The 24,897-nt window shown below is 45.8% G+C and overlaps 1 protein-coding gene across 2 annotated transcripts; it reads left to right on the top strand.

Moving 5' to 3' along the window:
- The first annotated feature begins 17 nt into the window (after positions 1-17).
- On the top strand, positions 18-19,707 carry VPS26B (VPS26 retromer complex component B). Of its 2 annotated transcripts, XR_008848247.1 has the most exons (7): positions 18-376; positions 8,580-8,736; positions 10,690-10,854; positions 12,254-12,429; positions 17,779-17,921; positions 19,096-19,336; positions 19,529-19,707. XR_008848247.1 is itself a non-coding variant. In XM_056542392.1 (6 exons), the coding sequence occupies exons 1-6, from the start codon at positions 154-156 to the stop codon at positions 19,240-19,242; spliced, it is 1,011 nt and encodes a 336-aa protein (XP_056398367.1). In that variant the 5' UTR covers positions 18-153; the 3' UTR covers positions 19,243-19,707. The 2 variants fall into 2 exon arrangements, 1 of the variants encoding a protein (XP_056398367.1); XM_056542392.1 differs by having other exon boundaries at positions 19,096-19,707.
- The last annotated feature ends 5,190 nt before the right edge of the window (positions 19,708-24,897 follow it).

Genomic DNA, 24,897 nt, shown 5'->3' with positions numbered 1-24,897 from the left:
GCTTTCATCTTGGTGCCTGGCAAAGATGGTTACGTGCGGCGTCATCCAAGCCGAGTTGTGCGCATGCTCGCTATGCGTGACACCAAATAACGGAGACCGGGAGCTGCGGGAGATTCGGTGCCGTGCTGTCCGCCGCCTCACCCCGCCGCAGCCATGAGCTTCTTCGGCTTCGGGCCGGCCGCGGAGCTGGACATCGCGCTGACGGACGCGGAGAGCCGCCGGCGGGTGGAGCACAAGACCGAGGACGGCAAGAAGGAGAAATATTTCCTCTTCTATGATGGAGAGACCGTGTCCGGCCGGGTGACCGTCACCCTGCGCAGCCCGGGCAAGAGGCTGGAACACCAGGGGCTGAAGATCGAGTTCATCGGGCAGATCGGTGAGAGGATGCGGGGGTGGGGCGGACGGCTGCGGTGCTGTGGGGAACTACAAGTGTCAGCAAGACCGAGGATAGTGTATAGGGACTGGAGAGCATCACAGGCTGCAGGAGAACTACAAGTCCCAGTAAGACTAAAGATAGTATTTGAGGACTACGTATAGCCTAGGCCAGTGTTTCCCAGCCGGGGTGCCTCCAGCTGTTGCAAAACTACAACTCCCAGCATGCCCTAACAGCCAAAGGCTGTCCGGGCATGCTGGGATTGTAGTTTTGCAACAGCTGGAGGCACCTTGTTTGGGAAACACTGGCCTAGAGCATCACAGGCTGCAGGGGAACTACAAGTGTCAGCAAGAATGAGGATAGTGTATGGGGAAAGGAGAGCATCAGAAGCTGCAGAAGTACTACTGGTCCCAGTATAAAGATAGTGTATATGAGGACTAGGTATAGCCTAGAGCAGGGTTTCCCAGCCTTTGGCTGTCCGGGCATGCTGGGAGTTGTAGTTTTGCAACAGCTGGAGGCACCCTGGTTGGGAAACATTGAATCAGAGGACACGGTGTACCAAAAAAAACTTTCCCTCTCGGCTGTCCGGGCATGCTGGGTGTTGTAGTTTTGCAACAGCTGGAGGCACCCTGGTTGGGAAACACTGGCCTAGAGCATCACAGGCTGCAGGGGAACTAAAGGTCCCAGTAAAACTAAAGATAGTATGAGGACAAGGTGGCAACCTTCGGCACTGCAGATGTTTTGGACTACATTTCCCATGATGCTTTGGCAGTATTTTGTCTGTAAGAGCGTCATGGGAGATGTAGTCCAAAACATCGGCAGTGCCAAAGGTTGCCTATGCCCGGCCTAGAGCATAATAGGCTGCAGGGGAACTACAAGTCACAGCAAGACTAAGGATAGTTTATGGGTGCAAGGCATATAGCATCACAGGCTGCAGGGGACTAAAAGTCCCAGCAAGATTAAAGATATCATATGGGGGCAAGGCATAGCCTAGAGCAGTGGTCTCTAACCTACGGACCTCCAGATGTTGCAAAACTACAACTCCCAGCATGCCCGGAAAGCCGTTGGCTGTCCGGGCATGCTGGGAGTTGTAGTTTTGCAACATCTGGAGGTCTGCAGGTTGAAAATCACAGGCTCCAGGGGAACTCAACTCGGCAACTTTTCTTCTGGACAGGTTTTGATGAATCTCCCCAGTGACTGAAGAAAAATACGGGACGTGCACTGAGGGTCCCCCCCCCCCCCCCCCAATAAGAAATACTGTACATTGTAACGTCATCTATAAATGTAACATTGATGTCTATGGGTGACGGAAAGATCCTCCTCCTCGTCCGTTATTTTTTTTTTTTTTTACATCCGTTACATTCCGTTATTGCAACTGAGCATGCTCAGAAAAGGAAATGAGACCTTAAACATAAAACATTAAAAAAGGGTTAAAAAAAAAAGAGGGAGGGGGGGGGGGGACAGTGTAAACGGATGTTATTGGTCCATTATTTTAACAGGCCTTTCCAAGAAATCCTTTGAAGTGTTTTCCTCTGATAACATCCTGTTAGAATTAGATCTGATAGATGATGAGAACAGAACTAAAAGAATGGAGAGCGTCCCATGCAGCTCGGGAACTACAAGGCTCAGCAAGCCTTAGGATTGTGTATAAAAAAACCCAAGGGTAGAGGTGCAAGGCATAGCAAGCCGAGGGCTTCCAAGTCCAAGCAAACTTAACGGGGAACTCCAGTGGAAAACGTTTGTTTTTATATTTTTTAACTGGTGCCAGAAAGTTAAACAGATTTGTAAATAATTTCTATTTAAAAATCTTAAACTTTCCAGTACTTAAAGGGGTAGTCCAGTGGTGAAAAACGTATCCCCTATCCTAAGGATAGGGGATAAGTTTGAGATCGCGGGGGGTCCGACCGCTGGGGCCCCCCGCGATCTCTCTGTACATGGCCCCGGCTCTCCGCCGAGATAGCGGGTGTCGACCCCCGCACGAGGCGGCGGCCGACACGCCCCCTCAATACATCTCAATGGCAGAGCCGGAGATTGCCGAAGACAGCGCTTCGGCTCTGCCATAGTTTTGTATTGAGGGGGCGTGTCGGCCGCCGCTTCGTGCAGAGGTCGACACGCCCCCTTCCCGCGGGCTGTCGGGGCTCCGTACAAGAGATCGCGGGGGGCCCCAGGGGTCGGACCCCCCGTGATCTGCAACTTATCCCCTATCCTTAAGATAGGGGATAAGTTGTAAACCACTGAGTCACCACTGGACTACTCCTTTAATAGCAGCTGTATGCTAAAGAGGAAATTCTTTTCTCTTTGAATTTTTTTGTCTCATCCACAGTGCTCTCTGCTGACACCTCTGTCCGTGTCAGGAACTGTCCAGAGCAGGAGAGGTTTGCTATGGGGATTTTCTCCTGCTCTGGACAGTTCCTGATACGGGCATCAGGTGTCAGCAGAGAGCACTGTGGACAAGACAAAAAAATACATTAAAAAAGAAAATAATTTCCTCTGCAGCATACAGCCGCTAAGTACTGGAAGGACAACAATTTTTTTTAATAGAAGTAATATACAAAATCTGTTTAAATTTCTTGCACCAGTTGATAAAAAAAATAAAAATAAATAAAAATAAAATAAAAGTTTCACTGGAGTACCCCTTTTAAAGGGGTTGTAAATAATAAGGGGTCACCTAGGATTAGAAATACCTGTCCTCAGGTTGTGTGTAGTATTACAGCTCTGTTCCACTAATGCCACTGGGACTGTGCTGCAATACAAAACACAACCTGAGGGCAAGGGTGGTGCTGTTTCTGAAAGGTATGTTTTTTTTTTTTCTTATCCTGGATAACCCCTTAAAGGAGATTTCCGACAAAAAAAACATATCCCCTATCCACAGGATAAGGGATAAGTAGCTGATTTGAGGGAGTCTGGCCACTGGGCCGATCACCGGGACCCCGCTGCTAAGTGAGGAGCGCATGCTGCAGCCGGCATCCTATGCACCCTATGCATGCTGCAGCCGGCATCCTATGCACCCTATGCATGCTGCAGCCGGCATTCCTATGGAAGCGCCGAAAAGACCAGAGTACAGCTCTCTGGCATAATCGTCTCTCCCATAGGAATTAAGCGCGTGCTGTCTATTGGTTGACTACACGTGCTCCTGACTGAGAGCGCCGGGATAGGGGATAAGTTATTATTATAATTTTTTACCCCTGAGTACTCCTTCTTAAAGGGGTACTCCGCTGCTCAAACTGTTCCGAACGCTGGAGCCGGGAGCTCTTGACGTCATAGCCTCGCCCCTTCATGATGTCACACCCTGCCCCCTCAATGCATGTCTATGGGAGGGGGTATGGCTTGCATTGAGGGGACGGGGCGTGACATCATGAGGGGGCGGTGCTATGACGTCATGAGCTCCCGGCTCCAGCGTTCGGAACAGTTTGTTTTAAAGCTGGGTTCACACGGTGGAATTTGTTTGCCGGATGTTTTCATCACAGAAAGTCTATTTTCCGTGTCCGCACAAAGAATGAACGTGTTGATTCTCTGCGCGGAGACCACACAGAATGCGTAGCTGTCTGAGACGGTGCATTCCTATGTGGTCATGCTGGCGCCCCGCAGTGTCCGGAATGTCCGCACGGAGATTCTCTGTGCGGACATTCCAGCGTGTGAACATAGCCTAAGGCTTCTCTGTAGGCTAAAATATAACTTAAAAGCACAGTAAGCCAAGAGCATTGCTGTGTGCTGCTGGGCGTACCACAAGTCCCAGCATCTGACTGTGCATTCTTAGGGGAAATGTATAGGTTTGTGTGATCCCACAATTCCTAGCAGTTTATTGTGGGCATGCTGAGAGTGTTAGTTTTGCAACAGCACACTTTGGAGCCCACTGTAATATAATGTGTTATTTAGGATTGTAGGAAAGCTGGGTGATGGCACATGTAGGTGCTATATTGGCTGCCATATTGCAGACCACCCAGCTTTACAGTTGCCTGATGATCCAGCTTCTGGTCGGCGTGGACTTCGCACATTGAACTGTACAGATACCGCAGCCACGCCGTCACATTTACCGCACCCTGCACGTGTCCTAGGGACACCGATCGTCGCAGATTGTCAGATTTGGCTCGCCCTCTGCAACTCGCCTCTGCTTCCTGTCATTGGATGAAATATTCTAATGTAGTGTTTCCCAACCAGTGTACCTCCAGCTGTTACATAAACTACAACTCTGAGCATTCCCATCAAAACTCACAAGGCATAGCAAGCCTAGGGCATCACAAGGTGTTGGGGGACTACAATTCCCAGCAAGACTAAGGCTAGTGTATGTGTGCAAGGCTAGAGCATCACAGCCTACAAGAGACCTACAATTCCAAGAAAACCTAAGGATAGTGTTATGGGTACAAGACACACTGGGGGAGAGTTATCAAAACCTGTGCAGAGGCTGAGTTGCCCATAGCAACCAATCAGATCGCTTCTTTCATTTTGCAGAGGCCTTGTTAAAAATGAAAGAGGAGATCTGATTGGTTGCTATGGGCAACTGGACAACTTTGCCTCTCCACAGGTTTTGATAAATCTCCCCCAAAGTTGTCCAGTTGCCCATAGCAACCAATCAGATCTCCTCTTTCATTTTTAACAAGGCCTCTGCAAAATGAAAGAAGCGATCTGATTGGTTGCTATGGGCAACTTTTCCTCTATACAGGTTTTGATAAATCTCCCCCCAGCGTGTCTCCAGCTGTTGCAAAACTACAACTCCCAGCATGCCCGGACAGCCTTCGGCTGTCCGGGCATGCTGGGAGTTGTAGTTTTGCAACAGCTGGAGACACGCTGTTTGGAAAACACTGCGCTATATACACTATGGGGACGATTTATCAAAACCTGTGTAGAGAAAATGTTGCCCATAGCAACCAATCAGATCGCTTCTTTCACTTTCAACAAGGCCTCTGCAAAATGAAAGAAGCGATCTGATTGGTTGCTATGGGCAACTGGTTAAGGCTGGGTTCACACTACGGTTTGTAACTATGGTTCCCGTATACGGCTGGGAGGAGGGGTGGGTGGTGCTTAATCGCGGCGCCCGCACTCAGCCGTATTCGGGAACCGTAGTTAATGTATGTCTATGAGCCGACCGGAGTGAACCGCAGCCTCCGGTCGGCTGCTTTTTCGGTCGTATGCGGTTTCCTTCACGTTTTTTTGCCTGCGGTCGGGAAACTGCATACGGCCGTAAACGCAGCAGACCGGAGGCTGCGGTTCACTACGGTCGGCTCATAGACATACATTAACTACGGTTCCCTAATACGTGTGGGCGCCGCGATTAAGCCCCGCCCACCCCTCCTCCCAGCCATATACGGGAACCGTAGTTACAAACCGTAGTGTGAACCCAGCCTTAACCAGTTGCCCATAGCAACCAATCAGATCGCTTCTTTCATTTTGCAGAGGCCTTATTGAAAATGAAAGAAGCGATTTGATTGGTTGCTTTGGGCAACTCAGCAACTTTGCCTCTACACAGGTTTTGATAAATCTCCCCCATCTTGTCTAGGACAACAGAAGCTGGTGGAGAACTAAAAGTTTCAGCAAGCCTAAGCTTTCTGTTTACAAGGTACGAGAAGCCTAGAATTTTACAGACTGCAACAGTTACAAGTCCCAGCAAACCAAAGGCTTGTTTATTGGTGCAAGCAACATCCGTGGAGATTTATCAAAACTTGTGCAGAGGAAAAATGGAGCAGTTGCCCATAGCAACCAATCAGATTTCTTCTTCAATATTTAATTTTTTAAAGAGGTCTCTGAAGAATAAAAGAAGCGATCTGGTTACTATGGGCAACTGGTCCTTTCTGCTGCACAGATTTTGCTGAGAGTTGTAGTTTTGAGCACTGTGGTCGTGATGTCAGCAGAGAGCTCTGTGTTCCAAAAAGAAAATAATTTCCTCTGTAGTATTCAGCAGTTAATAAGTACTGGAAGGATTAAGATTTTCTAATAGAAGTAATTTACATATCTGTTTTACTTTCTGGCACCAGTTGATTAAAAAAAGTTTTCCACCGGAGTACCCCTTTTTAAGGTGAAACACGAAGCATAACGTTGCAAAGCTTCTACATACATGATGATTTGCAAAAAAAAACAAAACAGAAGTGACAGATTTTGCTGATGCCAGGAAACTTTTATTGCAGGCAATGTCACATGGTGTGCTACCAGGACCAATTGTTACCGCCATACTATGTCACTGAGGTGTGAGGCATCTGGATCCTCTATGGTGACTGTATGGGCTCCATCCTTATGTTTTCTGTAATGTCAGTACAAGATACATAAAGGATGTTCACAGCTGAATAGTGAGTACATCTCTGGAGTATAATACAGGATATAACTCAGGATCAGTACAGGATAAGTAATGTAATGTATGTACACAGTGACCTCACCAGCAGAATAGTGAGTACAGCTCTGGAGTATAATACAGGATATAACTCAGGATCAGTACAGGATAAGTAATGTAATGTATGTACACAGTGACCTCACCAGCAGAATAGTGAGTACAGCTCTGTAGTATAATACAGGATATAACTCGGGATAAGTAATGTGGCTCCAGCTGTTGTGGAACTACTCTATGTAACATGCCTAGGCTCTCCGGCCGTGCTGTAGTTGGGGTCTTACAGCAGCTGGCTCTCCACAGGATGGATGTACCCCGGGCGTTGCTCTTGTAGTCGTCCCCTCTTCCTGTGGAGGGGTCTCCAGGGTTTGTTGATCTGTATCCATAGTCTTCCCAGTATTACACAGCGGGTTCTCTGTCTCTCTCTGTCTCTCTCTGTCTCTCTCTGTCTCTCTCTGTCTCTCTCTGTCTCTCTCTGTCTCTCTCTGTCTCTCTCTGTCTCTCTCTGTCTCTCTCTGTCTCTCTCTGTCTCTCTCTGTCTCTCTCTGTCTCTCTCTGTCTCTCTCTGTCTCTCTCTGTCTCTCTCTGTCTCTCTCTGTCTCTCTCTGTCTCTCTCTGTCTCTCTCTGTCTCTCTCTGTCTCTCTCTGTCTCTCTCTGTCTCTCTCTGTCTCTCTCTGTCTCTCTATACATAGACTGATCTATACATAGTTCTATGTGTAATTCACCTACAGCCGCTCAAGTAACCCCTCGCTGGCCAGATGGTGGGGGCACAGGGTGGAGACTACTTGAACTTCAAAGGGGTACTCCGGTGGAAAGAAAATACTCAAATTAACTGGTGCTAGAAAGTTACAATTAATCTTTCCAGTACTTATCAGCTGCTGTATTCTACAGAGGAAGTTGTGTAGTTCTTGTCTGACCACCAGAGTAACCCTTTAACTATTTATTCTCCTGACTTCTTTGTGGGTTTGCTCCTGAATATACTGCAGTTCATGTTTAACAAAGCAAGATACAGCTTGGATAGCTATTCCTCCCGTCCTTGTAGATATGTACTCGATGTGTTTTTATTTTTTTTGGGGGGGGGGGGAGGAATAAACCACTGACAGACCCTAACTTAGTGTTTCCCAACCAGAATACCTCCAACTGTTGCAAAACTACAGCTCCCAGCATGCTGGGAGTTGTAGTTTAGCAACAGCTGGGGCATCCTGGCTGGGAAACACTGCACTAAAGAGTACCTGTCATGATCTTGTACAGTCTTAAAATCCTCCCAGGTCACTGCCCCATCAGGTTAAACCCCCCCCCCCTGCCTTTATTTTTATTATTTTTTAGTTTTTCTTCTTTGATATTGGTCTGTATTTGCTTCAGTCAGATTCAGATTGGGAAGGGGTGTTCCCCAGCAGGTGTGAAATCATCTGAAGCGATACAGGGGAGAACTTCCTCCCTCACTCTGCTACACACAGCCCAGAGCAGTTCAGTGTGAGATGAGCAATGATTGGCTAAGGCTGCGCAACCAGCAGTGCTTCCCAACCAGTGTGCCTCCAGCTGTTGCAAAACCAACCCTTCTGTATAGTGACTGTCAGTCAGTTGTCCATTCTGGGTTATGGGTCATCAACCCTCTTGTGGTAGACTCATGCTTTGCAGACTGTGAATTCTGGGTCTTGTAGTTCACAAAATCTAGAAGGTCTCATGTTTTGGGTTATAGTGGATTGTGACTTTTTTATGTTCTCCCTGGGCCAATCATTCATGCTGTTGATCTGTGATAGGAGATAAGCAGCTCGGGCAGTATGGGAGCGCTCTTCTTCCTCTGTGTCAGTGAATAGATGCCAGATCCCAGTATTCTCTTGTGTCAGTGAATTGATGCCTTGGTCTCATGCTTCTCCTCCTTTCCCTTTCAGAGCTGTACTATGACCGGGGAAACCATCATGAGTTTGTCTCCTTGGTGAAGGATTTGGCGCGCCCTGGAGAGATCTCGCAGTCCCAGAGTTTCGACTTTGAGTTCACTCACGTGGAGAAGCCGTACGAGTCTTACACGGGGCAGAACGTGAAGTTGCGGTACGGATCAGTCAGCCGGAATTGGAAACGTCACATTCAGAGTTTAAAGAGGTACTCCGCTGCTCAGCGTTTGGAACAAACTGTTCTGAACGCTGGAGCCGGTGCCGGGAGCTCATGATGTCATAGCCCGTCCCCTCATGACGTCACTCCCCGCCCCCTCAATGCAAGTCTGTGTGAGGGGTGTGATGGCCACCACGCCCCCCCCATAGACTTGCATTCAGGGGGCGGGGCATCACGGAACAGTTTGTTCCCAACGCTGAGCAGCGGAGTACCCCCCTTTTTTATTTTATTTTTATATTTTTTTTTATTTTTTTTTTTAGTTTTACATAAAGCTTAAAGTAGTACTCCGCTCCTAGACATGTTGTTCCCTATCCAAAGAATAGGGGATAACATGTCTGATGGCAGAGAACCCCCACCCCAAGTGATCTCTGGCCTGGCGCTGCGATGATAGTGATGCCGTGCCATTCCCCTCCATTAATGTCTATGGGAGAAGGTGTCACTGTAAGAGCACAGCAGTCCTGTCCCCTCTAGATGTGCATAGAGGGGGGGGGGGTGAGACGCCTCAGGCTTCCGTGTTAATGAATGCTGCAATGCCGGCCTGGAGATTGGGGGGGGGGGGGTTGTGAGTGTCCCTCCTTTGGATAGGGGATAACCTCTCTAGGGATGGAGTACCCCTTTTTAATATATATATATATATATATATATATATATATATATATATATATATATATATATATATATATATATATATATATATATATATATATATATATATATATATATTTTATATATTTTATACATACACACACATATATACATTTTGTTGTATTTAAGGACCAGGTCAGTTTTATTTTTGTGTTTTTTGTTTTTTTGTTTTCCTCCGCTCCTAAAATCCATAACTTTTATATTTCCAACCCATATAAGGGCTTGTTTTTTGTGTGACCAATTGTACTTTGTAATGACACCTCTCATTTTACCATAAAATGTACGGCGAACCCAAAAATATATTATTTTTTTAGTTAGGAAATTTAAATGAAATCCACATTTTGGAGGGTTTTGTTTTCACATTATACACTTACGGTAAAAATGACATGTGTTCTTCTGTGGGTCAATACGATTTAAAATGATACCCATGGCTAGATACTTTTTATATTTTTGTACCGCTTAAAAAAAATCTAACTTTTTGCACATAATCAGTAATCTAAAATTGCCTTATTTTGACTACCTATAACTTTCATTTTCCCGTATATAGGGCAGTATGAGAGCTCAATTTTTGCGCCGCATAATTTTTGGACTTTTTTATTTGAATTTTTTTTGTTTTGTTTACATTTACGCTGTTCACCATACGGGATCATTAACAATATATTTTGATAGTTCGGACATTGACGCACGCGGCGATACCAAATATGTTTATCCGTCTGCCATTATAGGTGAACGGATCGCCGCGGCAGCGCTTCAGGCGATCCGATCATCTATTTTAACATGCGCTTTGCCGCAGATGCCATGATCTGTACTGATCATGGCATCTGACGGGTTAATGGCGGATATCCGCCCGATCACGGATGTCTGCCATTACCGGCGGGTCCCCGGCTGCTGATACCAATGCTCGCAGTCATACACAGGACGTAAATGTACGTCCTGGTGTGCGAAGTACTGCCAAACCAGGACGTACATTTACGTCCGTGGTCGTTAAGATGTTAATTCATGATCCCTGGTTCCTCTGTGAATAGGAACCTGTAAAACTTTAGACATAAAAATTGAGGCTTACAGCAGAAGGTTTGTTACAGTTGGATCCAGTCAAGACGATCATGTGTGAGCTTAACAAATCTGATAATTTTGTTACAATGTATCGGTGTAGGATTAATCATGCAGTAAGAGAGTAGACGATGGATAGAGGTGGAGTCGATGTGCGTTTTCTGCTGGTTGTCATCTCTGCCTCTCTTGCCCGCCCAGGTACTTCCTGCGCGCCACCCTCAGCCGCCGACTCAATGACGTCGGTAAAGAGATGGACATTGTGGTTCATACTCTGAGCACCTACCCGGAGCTGAATTCTTCCATCAAGATGGAGGTGGGGATCGAGGACTGTCTGCACATCGAGTTCGAGTACAACAAGTCCAAGTAAGTCTGAATCCCACTTCTTTATCAAATGGAACATTCCAATAATCCTCCACTCTGTAGTCTCAGGGACTAGATTTGGATTGTTCCAGACTATAGGAATTGCCTGTTAATCCAGAATAATACTAGGGTTATGAATACCGAACTTCCTGAAATCTTTCTCTATTCCAGTGTTTCCCTGCCAATGTGCCTTAAAGGGGTACTCCGCCGCTAGACATCTTATTCGCTATCCAAAGGATGGGGGGGGATAAGTCTGATCGCGGGGTCCCGCCGGTTGGGACCCTCAATCTCGGCTGCAGCACCTAAGACATACGGTGCACAGAATGAACTTCTGCCGGATGACTGTCGATGCAGGGCAGAGGCTTGTGACGCCATGGCCCGCTCATGATGTCACAACTATGCCCCCTCAATGCAAGTCTATGGCAGGGGGGGCGTGGCCATCACGCCCCCTCCCATAGACTTGCATTGCGGGGTTGTAGCCGTGACGTCACGAGCCTCTGGCGCGGCACCCAACACTTTAAACTAACACCGGATGCAGCAGGGAGATCACGTGGGACCCCAGCGACCAGACATCTTATCCCCTATTCTTTGGATTGGGGCTAAGATTTCTAGGTGCAAAGTATCCCCTTTAAGCTGTTGCAAAACTACAATTCCCAGCATGCTGGGAATCGTAGTTTTGCAACAACTCAAGGCACATTGGTTGGAAAACACTGTTCTATTGTGCTTCTATTAAAAAATAAAAATAAATAAATTAATTAATAAATAATAATAATAAAAAAAATTATATATATATATATTTTAAAATAAGTCATTGCAGCAATAAACCATAAGCTGAGCGCACCATGTGTAAGGCTGCGTTCACACCACATCTAATTTTGCTGTATGCGAAAACCTAGTCAGCCACGCAATTGCGTCCAGCAAAAAAATGGTATGCTTTACAATCTGTAAAATTTTATTATAATTAAGTCAATGGGAAATTGATTCTGCTGTATGGCATACAGCAGCATCTGTTAACATTTTAATCAGTTTATTTTTTTTTTTTTTTTTAAATAAAACTTAATACAGTAAATGGACAGCAAGAACATGGTGTGACCCAGCCGAACTATGCTAATGTGTACAGCAAAAATGTATACCTAACAATCTGAATTGCATCCATTGTTGGTATCCGCTCAGTGTTTCCCAACCAGCATGCCTCTAGCTGTGGCAAAACTACAACTCCCAGCATGCCCGGACAGCCTTTGGCTGTCCGGGCATGCTGGGAGTTGTAGTTTTCAAACAGCTGGAGGCACATTATTTGGGAAAATACTGCCCTAATGTATTTTGTTTAGCAGAAACCAAAATGCTGTGTTCATCCACATGTGTCTGAACTCTCCATTATTTATTTTATTTTTTTGCTTAATAGATATCACCTTAAAGACGTCATCGTAGGGAAAATCTACTTCCTTCTCGTGCGGATCAAGATCAAACACATGGAGATCGATATCATAAAGCGGGAAACCACAGGGACCGGACCAAATGTTTACCACGAAAACGACACAATCGCCAAATATGAGATCATGGATGGAGCCCCAGTGCGAGGTGCGACCCGTGCTCTCTTGGGCTGTTTGATAGATTCTGATATTTGGGTGGTTGATTGGGAACACGTGGTGACAACTAGTATGGACTGTCACACAGGAATGGCAACTCTGCCTAACAATTATTAATTGCCTTTTTTAAAGGGGAATTCTGGAGGGAATTATTATATATTTATTATTAATATTAATATATATAATTATTATAATTTTTTTTTTTTTTTTTTTTTTTTTTTCTTTCAAAATCAACTGTGGTGCCATAAAGTTACAGATTTGTAAGTTACTTCTGTTTTTAAAAATCTTAATCCTTCCACTACTTATCAGCTGCTGTATGCTCCAGAGGAAGTTGTGTAGTTCTCTCCAGTCTGACCACAGTGCTCTCTGCCGCCGCCTCTGTCCATGTCAAGAACTGTCCAGAGAAGGAGCAAATCCCCATAGAAAACCTATCCTGCTCTGGACAGTTCCTAAAATGACGACTGTGGTCAGGTAGAGAGGAAATTCAAAAAGAAAAGAACTACATGTGGATCAAAACAGTAGCTGATAAGTACTGGAAGGGTTAAGATTATTTTTTTTTTTAATAGAAGTAATTTACAAATCCGTTTAACATTCTGGCACCAAAAATAAATAAATAAATAAATCCAGTGGAGTTTCCCTTTTAATGGTGAGTGCCAGCTGCTGATGGCAGCCGACCTCTTCACTGGCTTTAAAGTGAGCTCAGTTCATAAGCTTGCTTAACCCCTTAAGGACCAGGCCATTTTATACCTTAAGGACCGGAGCGTTTTTTGCAATTCTGACCACTGTCACTTTAAACATTAATAACTCTGGAATGCTTTTAGTTATCATTCTGATTCCGAGATTGTTTTTTCGTGACATATTCTACTTTAACTTAATGGTAAAATTTTATGGTAACTTGCATCCTTTCTTGGTGAAAAATCCCAAAATTTGATGAAAAAAATGAAAATTTTGCATTTTTCTAACTTTGAAGCTCTCTGCTTGTAAGGAAAATGGATATTCAAAATATATTTTTTTGGGGTTCACATATACAATATGTCTACTTTATATTTGCATCATAAAATTTGAGTTTTTACTTTTGGAAGACACCATAGGGCTTCAAAGTTCAGTAGCAATTTTGAAATTTTTCACAAAATTTTCACTCACTATTTTTCAGGGACCAGTTCAGTTTTGAAGTGGATTTGAAGGGTCTTCATATTAGAAATACCCCATAAAAGACCCCATTATAAAAACTACACCCCCTAAAGTATTCAAAAAAACATTCAGTAAGTGTATTAACCCTTTAGGTGTTTCACAGGAATAGCAGCAAAGTGAAGGAGAAAATTCAAAATCTTCATTTTTTACACTCGCATGTTCTTGTAGACTCAATTTTTGAATTTTTGCAAGGGATAAAAAGGAAAAAATTTTTACTTGTATTTGAAACCCAATTTCTCTCGAGTAAGCACATACCTCATATGTCTATGTTAATTGTTCGGCGGGCACAGTAGAGGGCTCAGAAGGGAAGGAGCGACAAATGGTTTTTGGGGGGCATGCCGCATTTAGGAAGCCCCTTTGGTGCCAGGACAGCAAAAAAAAAAACACATGGCATACCATTTTGGAAACTAGACCCCTCAGGGAACGTAACAAGGGGTAAAGTGAACCTTAATACCCTACAGGTATTTCACGACTTTTGCATATGTAAAAAAAATATATATATTTTTTTACCTAAAATGCTTGGTTTCCCAAAATTTTTACAATTTTAAAAAGGGTAATAGCAGAAAATACCCCCCAAAATTTGAAGCCCAATTTCTCCCGATTCAGAAAACACCCCATATGGGTGTGAAAAGTGCTCTGCTGGCGCACTACAGGTCTCAGAAGAGAAGGAGTCACATTTGGCTTTTTGAAAGTGAATTTTGCTCTGGGGGCATGCCGCATTTAGGAAGCCCCTATGGTGCCAGGACAGCAAAAAAAAAACACATGGCATACCATTTTGGAAACTAGACCCCTCAGGGAACGTAACAAGGGGTAAAGTGAACCTTAATACCCTACAGGTATTTCACGACTTTTGCATATGTAAAAAAAATATATATTTTTTTTTACCTAAAATGCTTGGTTTCCCAAAATTTTTACAATTTTAAAAAGGGTAATAGCAGAAAATACCCCCCAAAATTTGAAGCCCAATTTCTCCCGATTCAGAAAACACCCCATATGGGTGTGAAAAGTGCTCTGCTGGCGCACTACAGGTCTCAGAAGAGAAGGAGTCACATTTGGCTTTTTGAAAGTGAATTTTGCTCTGGGGGCATGCCGCATTTAGGAAGCCCCTATGGTGCCAGGACAGCAAAAAAAAAAACACATGGCATACCATTTTGGAAACTAGACCCCTCGGGGAACGTAACAAGGGGTAATGTGAACCTTAATACCCTACAGGTGTTTCACGACTTTTGCATATGTAAAAAAATATATATTTTTTTTACCTAAAATGCTTGTTTTCCCCAAAATTTTACATTTTTTAAAAGGGTAATAGCAGAAAATACCCCCCAAAATTTGAAGCCCAATTTCTCCCGAGTACGGCGATACCCCATATGTGGCCCTAAACTGTTGCCTTGAAATACGACAGGGCTCCAAAGTGAGAGCGCCATGCGCATTTGAGGCCTAAATTAGGGACTTGCATAGGGGTGGACATAGGGGTATTCTACGCCAGTGATTCCCAAACAGGGTGCCTCCAGCTGTTGTAAAACTCCCAGCATGCCTGGACAGTCAACGGCTATCTGGCAATACTGGGAGTAGTTGTTTTGCAACAGCTGGAGGCTCCGTTTTGGAAACAGTGGCGTACCAGACGTTTTTCATTTTTATTGGGGAGGGGGGTTGTATAGGGGTATGTGTATATGTAGTGTTTTTTACTTTTTATTTTATTTTGTGGTAGTGTAGTGTAGTGTTTTTAGGGTACAGTCGCACGGGCGGGGGGTTCACAGTAGTTTCTCGCTGGCAGTTTGAGCTACGGCAGAAAATTTGACGCAGCTCAAACTTGCAGCCGGATACTTACTGTAATCCTCCGCCCATGTGAGTGTACCCTGTACGTTCACATAGGGGGGGGGGGGAACATCCAGCTGTTGCAAAACTACAACTCCCAGCATGTACGGTCTATCAGTGCATGCTGGGAGTTGTAGTTTTGCAACCGCTGGAGGCTCCGTTCTGGAAACAGTGGCGTACCAGACTTTTTTCATTTTTATTGGGGAGGGGAGGGGGGCTGTGTAGGGGTATGTGTATATGTAGTGTTTTTTACTTTTTATTTTATTGTGTGTTAGTGTAGTGTTTTTAGGGTACAGTCGCACGGGCGGGGGGTTCACAGTAGTTTCTCGCTGGCAGTTTGAGCTGCGGCAGAAATTTTGCCGTACCTCAAACTTGCAGCCGGATACTAACTGTAATCCTCCGCCCATGTGAGTGTACCCTGTACATTCACATTGGGGGGGGGGGAACATCCAGCTGTTGCAAAACTACAACTCCCAGCATGTACGGTCTATCAGTGCATGCTGGGAGTTGTAGTTTTGCAACAGCTGGAGGCACACTGGTTGTGAAACACCGAGTTTGGTAACAAACTCAGTGTTTTGCAACCAGTGTGCCTTCAGCTGTTGCAAAAGCTACAACCCCCAGCATGTACGGACAGCGGAAGGGCATGCTGGGTGTTGTAGTTATGCAACAGCTGGAGGCATACTACTTTGGCTGGGGATGCTGGGGATTGTAGTTATGCAACAGCTGGAGACACACTGGTTTACTACTTAACTCAGTGTGCCTTCAGCTGTTGCAAAACTACAACTCTCAGCAGTCACCGACAGCCAACGGGCATGCTGGGAGTTGTAGTTATGCAACCACCAGATGCACCACTACAACTCCCAGCATGCACTTTAGCTGATTGTGCAAGCTGGGAGTTGTAGTTACACAACAGCTGAAGGTACACTTTTCCATAGAAAGAATGTGCCTCCAGCTGTTGCAAAACTACAAGTCCCAGCATGCCCATAAGGGCATGCTGGGAGTTGTGGTGGTCTGCCTCCTGCTGTTGCATAACTACAGCTCCCAGCATGCCCTTTTTGCATGCTGGGAGCTGTTGCTAAGCAACAGCAGGAGGCTGTCACTCACCTCCAACGATCCTCGCCGCACAGGTCAGTCCCTCGTCGTCTCCGCCGCCGCCGCTGCTCCTGGGGCCCCGATCCCAACAGGGACGCCGGGGATCGGGGTCCCCAGCACCGGGGGTCGTCTTCCCGCACCCGCTCACGTCCTCCGGAAGAGGGGCGGAGCGGGTTGCGGGAGTGACACCCGCAGCAGGCGCCCTGATTGGTCGGCCGGTAATCCGGCCGACGAATCAGGGCGATCGTGAGGTGGCACCAGTGCCACCTCACCCCTGCTGGCTCTGGCTGATCGGGGCCGTCTCTGACGGCCCCGATCAGCCAATAATTCCGGGTCACCGGGTCACTGGAGACCCGATTGACCCGGAATCCGCCGCAGATCGCTGGACTGAATTGTTCAGCGATCTGCGGCCATCGCCGACATGGGGGGTCATAATGACCCCCCTGGGCGATATGCCCCGATGCCTGCTGAACGATTTCAGCAGGCATCGGGGACCGGCTCCGCTCCAGATGGTTGCGGGGGGCCGGTAAAACACATGACGTTCTCATACGTCATGTGTCCTTAAGGACTCGGAAATGGAGACGTATGAGAACGTCATGTGTCCTTAAGGGGTTAATAGTCCTTAAGCCAGTGTTTCCTAACCAGGGTGCCTCCAGCTGTTGCTAAATTCCAACTCCCATAATGTCTGGACAGCCAAAGGCTGCTTGGGCATGCTGGGAGTGGTAGGCTTGCAACAGCTGAAGACACCCTGATGGGAAACACAACCCTAAGCATAACATGCAGGTCTTGAGATGTGTGGAGGAAAAACAAACAGGTGCAATACCATAAACCTTGACTTTGGAATAGAATACGTGATGACGTATCTACTTACTACTTTGGAAGCCGGACACTTGCTGGGCATAGTGGTGTTGGGTCATCGGTGACAAGCATTCTGTAGAGACCTACGTGTCTTGTTTTAATGGCGCTGCACTGTATAGAAGATATGTAACTCCTGCTTTAAAGGGGTTATCCAGGAATAGAAAAAACAGAGCTACTTTCTTTCAAAATCTGCTCCCTGTCTGTCTCCAGGTTGGGTGTGGTTCTGCAGCTCCGTTCCATTGAAGTGAATGGAGCCAAATTGTAAAACCACACCCAACCTAGAGACAGTTGTGGAGCTTTTTTTGAAAGAAATTACTTTTTTTTTTTTCTCTCTCCCTATTCTTGGATAACCTTTTTAATGTGTGCCTCCTCTCTCTTACTGTAGGCGAGTCCATTCCCATTCGGCTTTTCCTGGCTGGCTATGAGCTGACCCCGACCATGAGGGACATCAACAAGAAATTCAGCGTGCGCTATTACCTTAACCTAGTTCTGATAGACGAGGAAGAGAGACGCTACTTCAAACAGCAGGTCAGTACATGACAGGGAATGTGTTACTTTGAGACTGTTTCAAAACTGGGGTCCCTCCAGCTGTTGCAAAACTACAAATCCCAGCATGCCCGGACAGCCGTTGGCTGTCCGGGCATGCTGGGAGTTGTAGTTTTGCAACAGCTGGCGGCACCCTGGATGGAAAACACCACTGTATACTGAGAATATATGGAACTCAATGACAAAACTGTATGCAGTAAGCTCTTAGTGTCCCTCTAGTGGTGGCTAGAGATGAGCGAACTTACAGTAAATTCGATTCGTCACAAACTTCTCGGCTCAGCAGTTGATGACTTTTCCTGCATAAATTAGTTCAGCTTTCAGGTGCTCCAATGGGCTGGAAAAGTTGGATACAGTCCTAGGAGACTCTTTCCTAGGAATGTATACACCTTTTCCAGCCCACCGGAGCACCTGAAAGCTGAACTAATTTACGCAGGATAAGTCATCATCTGCCGAGCCGAGAGGTTCGTGACGAATCGAATTTACTGTAAGTTCGCTCAGCTCTAGTGGTGGCTGCAGGAAGTGTTAAACTGTAAAATATCTACTCTGTAATATCCAAGGGAGGGCACATTCACACCACATTTTTTGCAATACAGTTCCCGTATCAGGTTTTTGACGAACTGATTCCTCAAAACCGGACTAAACTGTATCAAAACGTGTGGACAAATTTTAACCCATATATGGTTTTAAAAAAAAATGTCCGGTTGCATCCGCTTTTTAAGAAAAAATTTATACGTTTAACTTTTTCACTCAATTATGAATAAAGTTTCACTTGTTTGATTGAAATTCCAACAAAAAAAACTGTATGGTGAAAAAACAGATGGAACTGTAAGCACATACTGTTCCATACGGTTCCCATTGACTCCCTTTAAAAAAAAAAAAAGTGTACGTTCCAATACGGTTTTTCACCCGGACCAAAAACCGTGGTAGACTCCGGTTTTGGGTACGGGGAAAAAAACAACTTACAAAACCGTACAGGACGCAACGGACACAACCTGATGCATCTTTTGGCATACGGTTTTCAATGGAGAGTCAATGCATACGGTGTTCACATTGAAAACCGTGTATGGGAATTTTATTGCAAAAACGTGGTGTGAACCCAGACGAACACATGATGTGCCTGTTCTTGCTTATCATTTATCCTCTGTCGCCCCCCCAGGAGGTGGTGTTATGGCGTAAAGGAGACATCGTGAGGAAGAGCATGTCTCACCAGGCCGCCATTGCCTCTCAGAGATTCGAGGGAACCCACCCCGACAACCGGCCTCGGCACAGCGGGGCGGCTGCAGCAGACCAAGAGGACGAGTGACTGCTTGTTGAGTAACAGAAACAGGTTCAACAATGACTCAGCAGCGACTGGACCCCTCCAAGCCCACCCGTTCACCACCCGCGAGGACACTTTGGTGGGTCAAGCTTGCAGAGGGATGAGACCAGCTTCACTTTACCGGGGGGGGGGGGTCGGCTGTCCGTTCCTCTCGCTGCTACTTGACGTTTAGTAACGTGGGGTTGGGAGGGAGAAAACGGGGGGCCTGGCCCCTTTAACCCTTTGTGTTTATATACTTTTTAATGATCTTATCGGCTTGTAATTATCACAGGCAGTCCCTCCATTGAAGCCCACTACGTCTGGACGGAGAACCAAAGGGTCGACCTTTTTACGCAGGGAAGGGTCTTTACGTATGACAAGTGCCCTCTTCACCCCGTGGTTGTAGAGTTAGTGCTGACCTCCACTTATCGGTGTCTCTGTGCCAGTAAAGGACCTGTCTGTCCATTCCAAGCGCCTCTCTCACATGTGATTCTGCCCAGACCACTAGAGGCAGTATCCAGTCTGCATGACCCCTCCCTATCCTTTCATCATGTACATTATATACATATAAAGTCTTTATTTAAAGGGAGATATCTAGCAATTTCCAGCTGACAGGAAGAACAAGTGACCGGGTCCGTACGTCAGTGCTAAGTCTTGAAGGTATATGTAGTTGTCTATTTAAGGGACATAAGATTTTTTTGCCTTCCTATCCGAATGAGCGAGATAAGGGGGTATGTGAAAATTCCTATTATTGAGCCGTATTTCCCATGTGAGATGATGGAGGGCGTAATGCCCTTTCAGCTTCTATTGCAGTGTTCTCCAAACAGTGGGCCTCCAGCTGTTGCAAAACTACAACTCCCAGCATGCCCAGAAAGGCAAAGGCTGTCTAGGCATGCTGAGCATTGTAGTTTTGCAACAGCTGGAGGCACACTGTTCTATTGTCTTATATGGGACTAAACCAGTTTCCCCAGACTTGCTAATCTCGGGCAACAGTAGCTTATTGCGTTGTTACCCATGGGGACCCTTAGCAGAAATAATGCTGGTATGAATGTCCTATAGTGTGCGCACACAATACAGTGAACTAGTTCTTAAAGGGCCAGTAATACTTTAGTGCAGCAGTGTTATGCCAGGAGCAGCCGATCACACACTTATGATGTCTATCGAGGGTCTCTGCACTGGGGATATGTGTTAAAGCAGTGATCATGGTGGTGTCTGCACTATCTGTCAAATTGAAGAATAGTCTAATAAAGTGTTTCCTAACTGGATGTCTCCAACTGTTGCAAAACTACAACTCCCAGCATGCCTGGACAGCCAAAGGCTGTCCGGGCCTGCTGGGAGTTGTAGTTTTCCAACAGCTGGAGGCACCCTGCTTGGAAAACACCACTGTATACTGAGAGTATATGGAACTCTATGATAAAGCTGTATGCAGTAAGTTCTTGGTCTCCCTCTAGTGGTGGCTGCAGGAAGCCTAAACTGTACAAGATCTCTGTACAATGTTTGGGCATGCTAGGAGTTGTAGTTTTAGGCACCCAGGTTGAGAAACATTAGTCTGATACGTGGCCGAAAACAAAGTGAATTCACCTGCCCTGCAGTTTTGGCCATCTGAACCTTTTTAAAGTGGTTGTGGCATTTTGTAAACTTAGTTTTGCAACATCTGGAGGCACCCTGGTTTGGAAACACTGGGATATGGAATATCTAGCTGATTACAGGGGCCCCACTATTGCTCAACCGGCTGCTCTAGTCTAATGGAAGACTGGGGTCTCTGTTCTCGATCACAGTGGGTGGACCCACCGTGATGAACTAGTTATCCACTATACTTTTACAAGATGGCACAACCCAACAGTGACCTCCATTATGTCAGTCTGGCATGGTTTTGGTTAATAGCATTGCGCTTTGATAAAGGTCCAGAGGTTCTGACTAGAGATGAGCGAACTTACAGTAAATTCGATTCGTCACAAACTTCTCGGCTCGGCAGTTGATGACTTTTCCTGCATAAATTAGTTCAGCTTTCAGGTGCTCCCGTGGGCTGGAAAAGGTGGATACAGTCCTAGGAGACTCTTTCCTAGGACTGTATCCACCTTTTCCAGCCCACCGGAGCACCTGAAAGCTGAACTAATTTATGCAGGATAAGTCATTAACTGCCGAGCCGAGAAGTTCGTGACGAATCGAATTTACTGTAAGTTCACTCATCTCTAGTTCTGACCTTTTTAGAAGCCTCGTCCATTGGGTGCTGAAGCTGTTCCTGCAGTTTTAACCCATTAATTACAGTACTCTATATAAGCTATTTGACTACAGCTCCCAGTATGCTGCCAGGACAGCCAAAACTACAACTCCCAGCATGCCTGGGCATGCTGGGAGTTGTAGTTTTGCAGCAGCTGGAGGCACCTTGGTTTGGAAATACTGTTGCTAGGGGATGATTTTTTTTTTTTTTCTGGAATTTCCGTTAAAGTCCTGCTTTAGTCTAATGTGCATTGTGACTTAAAGGCAATCTGTTCCTCCTAATGTACCTATGACATGGCTAACTGTTCTACATGTGCGATGGAACTGAAGAGGTTAAATTACCAATCGACTCTCCTCTAAATGTCTCCTATACAGTTGGTCGGTGTTCCCTCAACAGCCATCTGGGCATGCTATGGAGCCACAGGTTTAAGTAACACTGTCAGGGCAAGATGGGAGTTGTAGTTTTGCAACAGCTGAGGAACCACAGGTTTCAGACTATTGCTCCAAGACTGTTTCCCAACCAGGGTGCCTCCAGCTGTTGCAAAACTAACACACTCAGCATGCCCAGACAGCCAAAGGCTATCTGGGCATGCTGGGAGTTGCAGTATTGCAACAGCTGGAGGCACTCTGGTTGGGGAAACACTGGCCTAGACCATCACAGGCTGCAGGGGAACTACAAGTGTCAGCAAGACTAAGGATAGTGTAGGGAGGCAAGGCACATCTAACCTAGAGCCAAAGGCTGTCTGGCATAGAGGGAGTTGCAGTATTGCAACAGCTGGAGGCACTCTGGTTGGGAAACACTGACATAGACTATCACAGGAAGCAGGGGAACTAAAAGTCCCAGCAAGACTAAAGATAGGGGGGCGGCGGCGGCAAGGCATATCTAGCAAAGGCTGCCCAGGCATGCTGATGGTTGTAGTTCTGTAACAGCTGAAGGCATGCTGGTTGAGGAAAGCTTATACCCGGTAAGGAAGGGGAGTGCTAAGGTCATTTAGCAGAAGGCATAACTGTGCTACAATATAGAATTTAAGGAGAAAACTCTAGATTTGTCGTTTTATAGGATAATTTGCATATAGAGGAAGAGTGCAGCACCTGCAGAATGCAGCAGTGAGGTCACATGTTCAATGGATAATCTGCAGTATGGGGTCCAGTCCTGTTTACAAAGGATAATGGATGCAACATATAAGGGTCATTTATCTCCCCCTCTTGTGCTTTTAAGCCGTCATCTCATTGACATACAGTGGTGCACCATTGCTATATTTTTGGATCTAGAATAAAATTGGGCAGGTTTAAGGGCAGCGTTTCCCCACAATCTGTTGCAAAAACTACAACTCCCATCATGCCCTGATAAAGGCTATGAGGGCATTATGGGACTTGTAGTATATAGATAGCCATATATTGGGAAACAAAGCCTTAGAATGGTGGTTTCCAAACTGCGGACCACCAGCTGTTGGGAAACTACAACTCCCAGCATGCCCGGACAGCCAACGGCTGTCCGAGCATGCTGTTGAATTGTAGTTTTGCAACAGCTGGAGGTCAACAGTTTGGAGACCACGGACCTATAATATACCATATACAGTTGACTAAATGCCCCTACTAGAAATGAGCGAACTTACAGTAAATTTGATTCGTCACGAACTTCTCGGCTCGGCAGTTGATGTCTTATCCTGCATAAATCAGTTCAGCTTTCAGGTGCTCCGGTGGGCTGGAAAAGGTGGATACAGACCTAGGAGACTCTTTCCTAGGACTGTATCCACCTTTTCCAGCCCACCGGAGCACCTGAAGGCTGAACTAATTTACGCAGGATAAGTCATCAACTGCCGAGAAGTTTGTGACGAATCAAATTTACTGTAAGTTCGCTCATCCCTACCCCACTGAATGTAGGATTAAACGTGAATGATGGCAGTATCAGTATTATTGCTTTAACTCAAATAATAAAACAACCTTAGATTACAAAGTATTTCAAGTCGATACACTACAATAATATCCGGTGTATAACAATGTATCGATAACGTCTGTCACCGATGTATCCATATGAGAGATTGCACTTTTATCCCATGGCCTCAGAAACACCAGCTAGATTGTAAGCTCTTGAGACCCAGGTCGTGGCGGTGCCCCAGCTACGTATCCAGTAACGGCGCTGCGAACCAGAAACATTTCGACACGTTGAAGAGGAGATTCAAGTTTAACAAAGATCAACATGGCGAACTCCATTCCGATCAGTGTTTTTATTTCCCCTCCATGTCTATTCATTGTGTTATAAATGTCTATTTTACATTGTTTTTATTAGTCTCAGATTAAAAAAAACAAAAAAAAACAGTCTCAGACAAGCGAGCAAGGTGTGCTCTGTGGTGTGGGGGGGGTGGGGGGGGGTGTTGCAAACAACGGGAAAGGTTTATCAAAAAACCTGTCAAGAAAAGTTGCTGTTGCCCATAGCAACCAATCAGATCACTGCTTTCATTTTTGAAAAGTCCTATGAAAAATGAAAGAAGCGATCTGATTGGTTGCTGTGGGCAACTCAGCAACTTTTCTTCTAGACAGGTTTTGATCTCCCAACATGTATCTATAGCAGGATGCTGTATATAATGTGATGTCATTAGTGTCACCACAGCTCGCTGTGTCAGACATTTCTGTTCCTTCATCGCTCCATGTGTCACTGTCCTTTCTGTCATCATTAAAGGGGTTATCCAGGAAAAAAACTTTATATTTATCAACTGGCTCCAGAAAGATAAACAGATTTGTAAATTACTTCTATTAAATCTTAATCCTTCCAGTACTTATTAGCTGCTGTATGATCCACAAGAACTTCTTTTTGAATTTATTTTCAGTTTTACCCTCCCTCCCCCCCCCCACCGCCTCCCGTACTGATCCTCCCTCCCCCCCACCGCCGCCTCCTGTACTGATCCTATCCCCCACCTCCTGTACTGATCCTCCCTCCCCCCCCCCCCCCCCACCGCCTCCTGTACTGATCCTCCCTCCCCCACCGCCTCCTGTACTGATCCTCCCTCCCCCCCCCACCGCCTCCTGTACTTATCCTCGCCCGTTTCCCCTTCAATGTTCAGCAGCAGATGTTTTAGGTCGTACTTTGTTTGACCACTGAGGCTGCTCATTGGCTGCAGTGGTCACCTGATGTCCGCTACTCATAACACCAGAGTGCAGACTAGGGGAACAATGCCAGAACTAAGGCTGAGGTAAGTAACACTTTATTTTCACAAAAGATTGAGGAACCCCCCCCCTATTGGAAAGGACTGACAAATCCTAGGGCGACCATAAAATTCTTAGTCACATGGATGGCAACCTGGGATTGGTTGAGCCCTGGTCTATATCATTGAACTTTAGAGATTCCATAACGTTGCATGTTTTATGATATTTATAGAGTTCGGTACAGAGATCATATTAGTGTCCGTTTCCATTGTGGCTTACAGTATCACCCCAGAAGAC

Source organism: Hyla sarda, chromosome 10 (genome assembly GCF_029499605.1).
Source record: "Hyla sarda isolate aHylSar1 chromosome 10, aHylSar1.hap1, whole genome shotgun sequence".
NCBI lineage: Eukaryota > Metazoa > Chordata > Amphibia > Anura > Hylidae > Hyla > Hyla sarda.
This window is presented reverse-complemented; position numbering and strand designations above follow the sequence as displayed.